The 12,614-nt window shown below is 48.1% G+C and overlaps 1 protein-coding gene across 1 annotated transcript; it reads left to right on the top strand.

Moving 5' to 3' along the window:
• The first annotated feature begins 975 nt into the window (after nt 1-975).
• LOC134354390 (matrix Gla protein-like) lies at nt 976-12,342 on the top strand. The gene is made up of 4 exons (XM_063063380.1): nt 976-1,141; nt 5,228-5,257; nt 6,551-6,620; nt 9,829-12,342. Exons 1-4 carry the CDS (start codon nt 1,087-1,089, stop codon nt 10,031-10,033), a joined length of 360 nt encoding a protein of 119 aa, XP_062919450.1. The 5' UTR covers nt 976-1,086; the 3' UTR covers nt 10,034-12,342.
• Nucleotides 12,343-12,614: the final 272 nt, after the last annotated feature.

Raw genomic sequence — 12,614 nt, 5'->3', positions numbered from 1 at the left:
CCATTCTCCTCTGACCTCTCTCACTAACAAGGCAGATTCTTTTTTGTTTCTCGCACCATTCTCTGCAAACTCTGAATGCTGTTGTGAATGAAAATCCCAGGAGATCCGCAGTTTCTGAGATACTCAGACCACCCCATCTGGCACCAACAATCATTCCATAGTCAAAACCATTTAGAATACATTTCTTCCTCATTCCGATGTTAGGTCTGGGCAACGACTGAACCTCTTGACCATGTCTGCATGCTTTCACACAGTGAGTTGCTGCCATGTGATTGGTTGATTAAGTATTTGCATTAATGAGCAAGTGTACAGATATACCTATTAAAGTGGTTACTAAGTGTATATCATTGTTGCTTGCGATATCTTTCTATGCACACCATTCTGCCTCCTTTCCTACAACCGTGATGACACTTCCAGCATCTTCCTTCACCCTGAGGCATTGCAGAAACAAGAATTCTAGATCTATTCAATATCAATTCTCTATGTAGAATTTTTGCCCGGAGATCTGTTCCTGGATACTTGCCCAGTATTTTTTTGTGTGATGCTGTTGGGCTTCAGTTCCCCAGACTTCCCCCACCCCATCCCACACACAGCACCCTCCATCTCATCCCCCTCTCACTCCGTGAACTCAGCTGACACCTTGGGTTGTGAGTGTGATCCTATGTACATGCCACAACCGTTTCAAAGAGTTAAAATCTCCCTCCTGCATATCCCAGTCCCAAACACTAACTCCTGCCCACCATACCCTCCCCCTCACTCCCCACCCTTCAATAAACCCACACCTTCAATAGTCAATGAATTCAGCCCTTCTTGTTACCTGGAAAAATACTTCCCCGAAAAAAAAAGAAAGCCTTGAACAGAGCCAGCTTGGCTATAGACGATGCTTTCATAATAGTTCCTCTGTCCTTCGGGACCATTTGCCAAAAATGTGCCCACACCCCTAAACCAGAGCATTAGTCAGACCTCGCTCGGCTGAGTAAATAAGCCTCCTCTTATAAGGGTCTCTGGAGCCAAGCTCTGCTCAGACACACACAAGGCCAGCTGGTTGGTGTACAGAGACGCCGAGTGACCAAGAGCTGAACCAAGATGAGGATCCTGATTCTCCTCGGACTCTCTGTCCTTGCTGCGGTCTGCAACGCAGGTAGGACCCGGCCTTAACCCCTGCTGCTTTCCTAATCCCAGACGGAGAGAATAAGGAGATTTTGTTTGGCTGGGTGCAACTTTTAATACAAAGGATTGGAACATAATCAGGATTTTTATGTATATTTTTAAGAAACACTGAGGCTTTTCAGTACTGTGTTTATTTTAGATGAGAAGTACTGAGGGAGCATCTCACTGTCAGAGGGACGGTACTGAGGGAGCGTCTCACTGTCAGAGGGACGGTACTGAGGGAGTGTCTCACTGTCAGAGGGACGGTACTGAGGGAGCGTCTCACTGTCAGAGGGACGGTACTGAGGGAGCGTCTCACTGTCAGAGGGACGGTACTGAGGGAGTGTCTCACTGTCAGAGGGACAGTACTGAGGGAGCATCTCACTGTCAGAGGGACGGTACCGAGGGAGTGTCTCACTGTCAGAGGGACGGTACTGAGGGAGTGTCTCACTGTCAGAGGGACGGTACTGAGGGAGTGTCTCACTGTCAGAGGGACGGTACTGAGGGAGCGTCTCACTGTCAGAGGGACGGTACTGAGGGAGTGTCTCACTGTCGGAGGGACAGTACCAAGGGAGTGCCTCACTGTCAGAGGGACAGTACTGAGGGAGTGTCACACTGTCGGAGGGACGGTACCGAAGGAGTGTCTCACTGTCAAAGGGACTGTACTGAGGGAGTGTCTCACTGTCAGAGGGACGGTACTGAGGGAGCATCTCACTGTCAGAGGGACGGTACTGAGGGAGCATCTCACTGTCAGAGGGACGGTACCGGGGGAGTGCCTCACTGTCAGAGGGACGGTACTGGGGGAGTGCCTCACTGTCAGAGGGACAGTACCGAGGGAGTGTCTCACTGTCAGAGGGACGGTACTGAGGGAGCGTCTCACTGTCAGAGGGACGGTACTGAGGGAGTGTCACACTGTCAGAGGGACGGTACTGAGGGAGTGTCTCACTGTCGGAGGGACGGTACTGAGGGAGTGTCACACGGTCAGAGGGACGGTACTGAGGGAGTGTCTCACTGTCGGAGGGACAGTACTGAGGGAGTGTCTCACTGTCAGAGGGACGGTACTGAGGGAGTGTCTCACTGTCAGAGGGACAGTACCAAGGGAGTGTCTCACTGTCAGAGGGACGGTACTGAGGGAGCATCTCACTGTCAGAGGGACGGTACTGAGGGAGCATCTCACTGTCAGAGGGACGGTACCGGGGGAGTGCCTCACTGTCAGAGGGACGGTACTGGGGGAGTGCCTCACTGTCAGAGGGACAGTACCGAGGGAGTGTCTCACTGTCAGAGGGACGGTACTGAGGGAGCGTCTCACTGTCAGAGGGACGGTACTGAGGGAGTGTCACACTGTCAGAGGGACGGTACTGAGGGAGTGTCTCACTGTCGGAGGGACGGTACTGAGGGAGTGTCACACGGTCAGAGGGACGGTACTGAGGGAGTGTCTCACTGTCGGAGGGACAGTACTGAGGGAGTGTCTCACTATCGGAGGGACAGTACTGAGGGAGTGTCTCACTGTCGGAGGGACAGTACTGAGGGAGTGTCTCACTATCGGAGGGACAGTACTGAGGGAGTGCCACACCTTATTTCAAGGTGACGTCAATATTTTCTCAGACTCAGGTGGACTTGGAAGAGCCAGTGTCGAACATTTCAATTAGACATAGTGTCAATTTGAATGCCACAGTTTGCAGTCCTACAGCAGGCTGTCTAGCCTTTCTCACGGTTGGGGAAGGTAACTGGGGCTGAACTGCGTCCCTCCATGGGTGTCATCTAATGTCAGGGGTCAGTTACTGGTTGCTCTCTGTCGGAAGAACCACAGGACTGGGTGCAGACTATCGCTACTCGAGAAGTATCTGCGTCAGTTTTTTAATTTTGTGCTGGCTGTTTCCTAGATAGTTATTTCCACGTCCAGCAGCCGACAGATTGTACAAGCTATGGGTAACGTCCATGCCTTGGATCTGGTGGTTTGGCTTTGATATCTGCAGTTCAGCGTGCTGAGCTCGGACACACTCACCCAGGGGGCTGTGGAGCTGAGGCAGCTACAACTTCACCCCGGGCATCCTCGCCAACAGCCACAAACAGCAGAGAGGTGACCATTAATCAGAAGGACAAGTTTTCAAAGTTCAAAGTAGATTTATTATCAAAGTACTTTTAAGTCACTATATGTAACCCTGAGATTCATTTTCTTTTGTGCGTTCACAGTAAGTGCAAGGAACACAATAGTATCAATGAACAGCCACACCCAACAGGATGGACAACTAACCAATGTGCAAAAGACCAGAAGCTGTGCAAATACTAAAGGAAATAATAATAATAACTAAATAAATAAGCAATAAATATCAAGAAGATGAGGCAAACTGTCCTTGAAAGCAAGTCAATAGGTTGTGGGAACACTTCAGCGATGAGGTGGGTTAAGTTGAGTTAAGATATCCCCTCAGGTTTAAGAGATTGACGGTTGAGGGGGAATAACTGCTCCTGAAAGTGTAGACTTCTTAAAGCAGTGGAGGGCTCGAGAACTCCATTAACCCCTTAGTTATCGGTAGAGTAGGTCTGTGAATCCTAATTTGTTCCACCGATGGATGTTTTCAAGGAATGGTTTTCTCTGCGCATTTTGTGTTGTGGAAGGTGATACCCATGTAATTTTCCTTTGGCAGACAGAGGGACACCCAGCTGCAGATGCCAAGAGATATCCCTGTGGAGTGCATCACAGACAAATATAACGCCACTCCCTTGAGATAACGTGGTGCTCAATCCCTGGGAGTCTGATCCTTTTTGTACCATCTCAGCCTGGAGTTGCAGGGACAAACTAGTCGTTGAACTTCCAGAACAGCACCTCACTAACTGTCGCATGCCTCAGGGCACCCTGAGGCTGTGAAGGTGCCTTTGCAGTATCAGACATTTCAACATCGAAAGCAACTGCAGATGCTGGAAATCTGAAATAAAAGTTGAAAATACTCATCGGGTCAGGCAGCAGCTGTAGAAAAAACACAGTGCTAATGTTTCCAGTCAAAGGGTAGAGAGTTAAGTTTTGCAGAGGTTTGGAGGATGGATATCTCTGATAGGGTGAGGTTAGGGTTGCCGTGGTGACAGGTTATCAAGGGAGGTTGGAGAGAGAGGAGGAAGAAGTAAAGTATTATGTAAAAGATTTGAAATGAGTTCAAAGATCTGGTTCAGACGGAGGAAGTCAGTTAATTATAATGGTTGAATTCGAAATGTTGGAACATCAGCCGAAAGAAGATGAGGAGCTGTTCCTTGAGCTTATGTTGAGTCTTTTCAGTAGGGTTTCAGGGTCTACCTTGGCTCACTGTAGAGAGGGATTTGCCCATTTTCCCCAAGTCCACCATGACTCACAGTAGAGAGGGATTCGCATCACTCATTCCATCAGTAATCAGGAGGCTCCTTCTCGGGCAACATCTCCTCAAGTGCTTGCATTTTTTTGCTGGTGGGGGGGAGGGGGTATTGCTGCTCGCTGCCGCTTACGCGCAGGAGGGAGGGGAGCTGGGGTAATGTGGGGTTCTTGTGTTTATCTGTCGTTCATTCTTTGGGGCACTTCTCTGTTTTTGTGGATGTTTGCGAAGAAAAAGCATTTCAGGATGTATATTGTATAAATTTCTCTGACGTTAAATTGGATCTTTGAACCGTTGAAGAGAAACAATTATTGTTTCAAGTCTGAGGCCCTTCCCTTCCTCAGAACAATCTGTAAAGATCCTGGGCCTGAAACATGAACTGTTTCTCCCCCACAGATGCTGCCTGACCCGCTGAGTGTTTCCAGCATTCGCTGTTTTCACTTCATCTGAAGTTTTCTTTTCATTTACACTCCCTTCTAAGGAACTGTCTTTTCATTTTCAGGCTTTGCCAAGTTGGGGAGTGCAAATCCCCTGAAACCATTTCCTGCACAAATACAAGAAACACCACAGACCAATTAACATCTTAACCCTCTGAGACCATAAGGCTATATTCCAGAGGGATTGCTCTCACTCACTGAATATTGTGTTTTTAATTGGTTTTGCTATTTAAAGAAAATTAATTTTCATAGTTGTTGGTTGTATTTGTTAATGTTACTAATGAGAGTTTTTTCTCTTTGCAGATTCCTCAGAGTCCAATGAGATTGATGATGGTATGTTAGAATTTATTAACGGGCTTTCACATAATCATGTGATGGGTAGGGCAGGAGGTCTCACATTGGAGCCAGGATATTGGAATTCACAGTGAGGCAACGACACAGAGACACACAAAGAGAGGAAGGTGGGATTACTGTCAGTACACTGTGGGACAACTGTCACACCACAGAGGGTCACGGATACTGAGATGCAGAGGGTCATGGACACAGGGACACAGAGGGTCACGGACACTGAGACACGGAGGGTCGTGGACACTGAGACACAATGGGTCAAGAACACTATGACACAGTGAGTCAGGAACACTGGGACACAGAGGGTCACGGACACTGGGACATGGAGGGTCACGGACACTGAGACACAATGGGTCAAGAACACCATGACACAGTGAGTCAGAAACATCGAGACACAGAGGGTCAGGGACGCTGTGACATAATGGGTCAGGGACACTGAGACATAATGGATCAGACATCGAGACACAGAGGGTCAGGGACACTGACAGAGAGGGTCGGAAATACTGAGACACAATGGGTCAGACTTTGAGACACAGAGGGTCAGGGACACTGTGAACAAGAGGGTCAGGGACACTGAGACATAATAGGTCAGACATTGAGACACAGAGGGTCAGGGACACTGTGACATAATGTATCAGGGACACTGAGACATAATGGGTCAGACATCGAGACACAGAGGGTCAGGAACTCTGACACAGAGGGTCGGAGATACTGAGACACAATGGGTCAGACATCGAGACACAGAGGATCAGGGACACTGAGACACAATGGGTCAGACTTTGAGACACAGAGGGTCAGGGACTCTGTGACACAGAGGGTCAGGAACACTGAGACACAGTGGGTCAGACGTTGAGACACAGGGGGTCAGAGACTCTGAGACAAATAGAAACTGTGTCACAGACACACTGCTATAGGAACTCGGAAGCAGTGCAAGGCAGGAATTCTGGAATCCCCGGGGTGAACTGTGGCAGGGACATCCAAGTGGAAGACGGACACTAGGACCCACTGATCCAGAGGCACTGTGACATGCTGGGGCAGGTTTACTGGGACAGAGATAATGAAACACATTGAGTCAGGGAGACTAAAACCAGCAGCAGAACCTGTGACACGGGAGTGGGGGTGGTACCCTGAGAACCATACTGAGGCTATAATTGTAAGCTAAAGGTGCTGCACTGAGAGATGTGGTGTGCATTAAGATATCACTGAGTGTATTTTGAAGGAACGATTTTCTTGTGAAGACCGGACAACTTTCATTGATGTAATTCCTTTCTCTTGTAGTGCTGTTCCTTGGGAGGGGAGATGCGTATTCCTTTATGAGACCTGCAAGTCGATGGTATCCATGGGAAAGGTTTGTTCAGAGAGCCATTCTGTCTTTATAAAGTCACATGGGGCACCAGATAGTTCTGTGGTTTAATTCTGGACTGGCCTTTGGTAGTCATCTGAGCATTGGGATATTGGTCTTTCTTCTGGGCTGGGAAGATATCTGACGGTAAGGGTTAAGAAATCACACATGCTTCCCCCTTCCCTCTCGGAGTATTGTACACAAATTAGCTGCCACCTTTTCCTACATTCTCCTCCTTAGGCAGACCCCAGGATTGAGAGGAGCAAACCCAAAATTCTGGAGGAACTCGGCAGGTCAGGCAGCATCTACGGAGAGGAACAAACATTTGGTGTTTCCAGCCAAGGCACAATGGTCTCAGCCTGAAACGCCAACTACTTATTCCCCTCTATAGATGCTGCCTGACTGCAGAATCTTGTGCTTGTTATTCTGGATTTCCAGCATCTGCGGGACCTCTTCTGTCCCTAGGATTGAGAGTGTTGCTGAAAAGGGTTCTGAAGTGGCTGGTAAGACCAGTGTGTGAATCCGGACTCTTCCACCGATAGAGCAGGAGAGGGCTAAAGCAGAGGGTTGGAATTTTGTGAGTGTGTGTGTGCGCGTGTTTGGGGTGGTGGGGGGTGCGGAGGGCTCTTTCTGCCACTTACGCAAGGATTCTACGTGCTGCCAGTGCGCGACCTTGGGATTCTCCAAACCAGCCCATTGAATTCCTTATAAGGTCATACGGAACATAGGTAAGAGTTAACAGCTGGTATCTTTCTCCCAGGGTTGATAGTTCTAATACTAGAGGGCATGCATTTTAGTTCAGCGGGGATAAGGAGATGTGCCAAGCATTTTTGGAGAGTTGTGGGTGTCTGGAATGCACTTGCAGGCTTGGTAGTGGAGGCAAATACGACAGAGGTGGCTAAGAGGCAGTTGGAAAGGAACGTTAACGTCCAGGAGATGGAGGGATGTGGACAGTGCGGAGGCAGGAATTAGTTTCGTTATTCATTTAATTTCTGAATTAATTAGTTTGGCATAGCTTCATGGGTTGAGGGACCATTCCAGTCCACAACTGTTCTCCGTTCTACGTTTTGTGCTCTACATTCATTATCAGAATCAGGTTTAATATGGGGAAAAGTACAGTAGGCATGCTGGGCCAAAACCCTTCAGCAGGACTGGCTTTTCTCCTGCAGTCCTGACGGAGGTCTCAGCCCGAAATGTCGACTGTTCACTCTTCTCCATAGACACTGCCCGGCCTGCTGAGTTCCTCCAGCGTTTTGTGTGAGCTGCTCAGATTTCCAGCTTCTGCAGGTTTCCTCTTGTTTGTGATCGGGTTTAATATCGCTGCCGTGTGTCGTGAAATTTGTCGTTGTGCGGCAGCAGTACAAAGGGATGCATGAGAAATAGAATCCAGACGGAATATAAGGCATTGCTCCGTCCTCCCTGAGGGTGGCCTCATTTTGGCACAAGAGGAGCCCATGGACCGACATGCCAGAATACACACGTGTAGAGCAACTACAGAATGCAGAATAAAGTTTAACAACTGCAGAGCAAGTGCAGTGTTGGTAAACAATAAGATGCAAGGTTGATTGTGAGGTCAAGTGCCCAAGTTACTGTTCCAGTGAAACTTTCAATAGTCATATAACAAGGAGGTAGGAGCTGTCCTTTAGCCTGGTGGTGTATGCTTTCCGGTTTTTGTATCTTCTGCCTAATGGGAGAGAGGAGAAGAGAGAACGTGCAGGGTGGTTGGGGTCTTTGATTAATGCTGGCTGCTTTGCCAAGGCAGCAAGAAGTATAGACAGAATCCGTAGAGCAGAGGCTGGCTTCCATGACGTGCTGAGCTCTCTGAAGTTATTTGCTTTCACATGCCGAGCAGTTGCCGTACAACGCCGTGATGCATCTGGACAAGATGCTTTCAGTGGACTATCGGTAAGATAGGTTAGGACGTTACTCCTTAGAACTTAGAGGAGATTTGATAGAGGTATACAAAATTATGAGGGTCATAGTCATAGCCATACTTTATTGATCCTGGGGGAAATTGGTTTTCGTTACAGTTGCACCATAAATAATAAATAGTAATAAAACCATAAATAGTTAAATAGTAATATGTAAATTATGCCAGGAAATAAGTCCAGGACCAGCCTATCGGCTCAGGGTGTCTGACCCTCCAAGGGAGGAGTTGTAAAGTTTGATGGCCACAGGCAGGAATGACTTCCTATGACGCTCTGTGTTGCATCTCGGTGGAATGAGTCTCTGGCTGAATGTACTCCTGTACCCACCCAGTACATTATGTAGTGGATGGGAGACATTGTCCAAGATGGCATGCAACTTAGACAGCATCCTCTTTTCAGATATCACCGTCAGAGAGTCCAGTTCCATCCCCACAACATCACTGGCCTTACGAATGAGTTTGTTGATTCTGTTGGTGTCTGCTACCCTCAGCCTGCTGCCCCAGCACACAACAGCAAACATGATAGCACTAGCCGCCACAGACTCGTAGAACATCCTCAGCATCGTCCGGCAGATGTTAAAGGACCTCAGTCTCCTCAGGAAATAGAGACGGCTCTGACCCTTCTTGTAGACAGCCTCAGTGTTCTTTGACCTGTCCAGTTTATTGTCAATTTGTATCCCCAGGTATTTGTAATCCTCCACCATGTCCACACTGACCCCCTGGATAGAAACAGGGGTCACCGGTACCTTAGCTCTCCTCAGGTCTACCACCAGCTCCTTAGTCTGGATATATATAGGGATATATATAGGGTAAATGCAAGCTGGCTTTTTCCACGGAGGTTGGGTGGGACTACAACCAAGGGTTAAGGATGAAAGGTAGAAAGTTTAAGGGGAACATGAGGAGAAACTTCTTCACTCATAGGCTGGTGAGCGTGTGGAAAGAACTGCCAGCATAAGTCGTACATACAAGATTGATTTCAACGTTTAAGAGAAGTTAAGATCAGTTCATGGATGGTAGGGGTATGGAGGCCAGGTGGAGGCTGATGGGAGTAAGTAGATTAAATGGTTCAGCACAGACTAGATGGGCTGAAGGGCCTGTTTCTGTGCCTTACTTTTCTACGACTCTTTGAAACTCCGACAAAGCACTGTGGGTACTGTACTGCTGTACTGTTCTACGTTCTAAAGCGGCCTGCACAAACTAGATGGGCCAAAGAGCCTGTTTATAAATTCAACATTACTCTCTGCAAAATGCTTGAACAGTTATCTGCTTCCTGTGTTGGTTCTCCAGGGCGCGAGTCAAGCCCATATACGAGGTGAACAGGGAGCAGTGCGAGGAGTACCCGCTGTGCGATCACCTGACAAGACAGGTCAACGGCAGGTACGCTCAGAGCAGGCGCTTTGGTGGTGGCTGGATGCGCCCCGGGAGCCACGGCCAGCTGCGGCCTCACCGACAGAGAGGCTATCGGAGCAGGAAACAGTACTACGGGTACTAGGGGCTGCAACAGCAAGATGAGCACGCATGCACGCACGCACGGACACACACACACACACACGCACGCACGCACACAGACTCACACAGGAATCTGTGGTTGGCAGGACAGTGTCAAATAGAAGCAGGACGTGTTGGAAAGACTCAGCTGGTCAGGCAGCATCTGTAGTGAGGGATGTTCCATTAATGATGTAACACACACACACACACAATGCAGGAGCTACGCCGCAGGTCAGGCAACATCTATGGAGGGGAATAAACAGTCAACGTGTTGGGCTCCCTCCATAGATGCTGCCTGACCTGCTGAGTCCCTCTAGCATTTTGTGTGTGTTGCTCAAGATTTCCAGAATCTCCTGCGTCTCTTCTATAGATGATAACCCTCCAACACACCCTGAATGCACCTCAATATCTGGCATGGACCCACAGGTTTCTGGTGTACCTGCCCCAGGGTGTCTCAGTGTAACAACTTCTGTTCACCCCAGTAACCTTCCTCATTGCCCCTGGACCTATCGATTCCAGTATCTCCCCTAAATGCTTCTCATTCCTTGACCTGCTGAGTGTTTCCAGTATTGTCTTTTCATTTCAGACTTCCAGCATCTGCAGTTTTTAAAAAATTTTTCAGCCGAGTAATGTTACCGGGAGGAAAAGCGACAGAACTTTCCCTGGCATCCAAGCCATTCACATCCTGCCTTGGGGCCTGTAGCCCAGTTGTGTGTGTGGGGGGGGGGGGCCAGTTGCTTTTCCCAGTGGCGATGTTACCTCATTCCCGAGGGGAGTGCCGGGAAAAGGGTCTCAGACCGAACTCCGTGTTCCGCAGCTTGCTCCTAAAGGGATCAGGCAGAGAAAATGCCGGGAGCATTCAGCCAGTATCTGTGGAAGGAGAACTGTTTGCACTACAGATCAGAAGGTCTTTGATGAAAGGTCATCAACCTGAAATGTCAACTCTGCTTCTCTCCCCACATATGCTACCTGACCAGCTGAGCATTTCCGCCATTTTCTGATTTTATTTCACATTTTCTTTCACTCCTGGAAGGATCTCCACAAAGCACTGAGGCTTTGCCTTCAGCCAATCTCCCTCTATTCACTCACCAAATCATTGCTAACACTACAAGCTCCACTCTTTCTCCTACTCATACTCTCACTGGAGACGGTTACTGACTTGGGCTTTCTCACAGTAAGGTGCCACGGGAAAAGGTCAGAGAGAAGTCAGCTCTCATTTACCATGGGATTTGGGGCCAGAGGAACGCAATCATCTGCCCCTCATTCTGTGGAGCGAGAGGGTTCCCATGGAGGTGACCCATTCAGGGTTGGGGGCGTCCTCTACCTCAGCCCAACTGGGATGAGGAAGAGAGGTGTCTCCGCCCCTTAACAGGGGAACTTAATGTCCCAGCCTTTTTGGGTGGATACCTTTCTCACTGACTGAAGAGATCCAATTATCAAGCGATGCAGAAAGGGAGAGAAGTGGTGGCAGGAAGGTGACATTGGACAGATGATGGACTGGGAAGAGGGGAAAAATGGTAAGAGTTAATTAAAGTTCAAAGTGAATGTCACCATATACCCCAGAGATTCACTTTCTTGTGGGCATACTCGATAGGTCTATAGAATAATAAGCGTAACAGAATCAATGAAAGACCACACAGTCTGAGAGTTCAACCAGACTGCAGAAGACACCAAGTTGCACAAATACAAAAATAAGGAAGGACAATAATAAATAAACAGGCAATAAATATTGAGAACACGAGATGAAGAGTCCTTGAAAGTGAGTCCATAGGTTGCGGGAACTTTTCAGTGATGGGGCAAGTGAAGTTGAGTGAAGTTATCCACTTTGGTTCAAGAGCCTGACACAAGTGACAGAGAATATGTACAGCCAGGTACAAAGCAGACCAGACCACTGACTTCTCTCCACTACAGTGAGGCTAAGAACTTCCTCAGAGCCAGCGGCAAAGGGAAAGCAATTTCAGCTCAAGAGCAACAAGGTGCTTTTTTTTGAGGGAGGTGGGTAGAGTTTGCAGCCTCTGGGCAGGACTGCCCAGCACCTGTTCCAGACTGCCCAAACTCAGTAGAGTGTACTCCAGTTAACAATATTAGTAACCAACGCAGTGTAAACCATATCAGCAGAGAGAAATAAAATTATAGTCTGCAACATATGCTGTATATTATACACATAAACCTTGTAAATACATCCTGTTTGCGACTTGAACCTGTAAGAGCTTCTTATCAACCTCTGTTTGAAGCTTACAACCTAATCATTATAGGTGCAGAGTGTAACTGAAACTTTCAATGGCATTTACAGGAATATATAATAAAGAAATATTGAAAGTTTCTCTCTGTGCCCGTCTACTTTTTGCTGTAAGGTTGAACGGGTGAGGTGGAGTAGTGATTGCCGTGGTGTAAATGGGGTTTCGATGGCAACTGTGGCTGAGGGGCCTGTTTCTGTGTTGTGTCTCTCTCTAAGCCACAAACTTTGCCAGCAACCTCCATTTCTCGGGAGGTAACAATAAACACAATGTGGCTGAGAACTTTGCCCCCCTTCCCGACCACTCTGTTCTGAAATTATATAACCATATAACAATTACAGCACGGAA

This window comes from Mobula hypostoma, chromosome 11 (assembly GCF_963921235.1).
Source record: "Mobula hypostoma chromosome 11, sMobHyp1.1, whole genome shotgun sequence".
NCBI lineage: Eukaryota > Metazoa > Chordata > Chondrichthyes > Myliobatiformes > Myliobatidae > Mobula > Mobula hypostoma.
The sequence above is the reverse complement of the archived record's forward strand: the minus strand, read 5'-3'. Positions and strand labels throughout refer to the sequence as shown.

Bases quoted from the DNA above. Each gene is read 5' to 3' on its own strand.
- LOC134354390 (XM_063063380.1), top strand. From the start codon at position 1,087: ATGAGGATCCTGATTCTCCTCGGACTCTCTGTCCTTGCTGCGGTCTGC. The intron at 1,142-5,227 runs GTAGGACCCGGC...TTCTCTTTGCAG, and splicing joins TGCTGCGGTCTGCAACGCAG to ATTCCTCAGAGTCCAATGAG. The intron at 5,258-6,550 runs GTATGTTAGAAT...TTTCTCTTGTAG, and splicing joins GTCCAATGAGATTGATGATG to TGCTGTTCCTTGGGAGGGGA.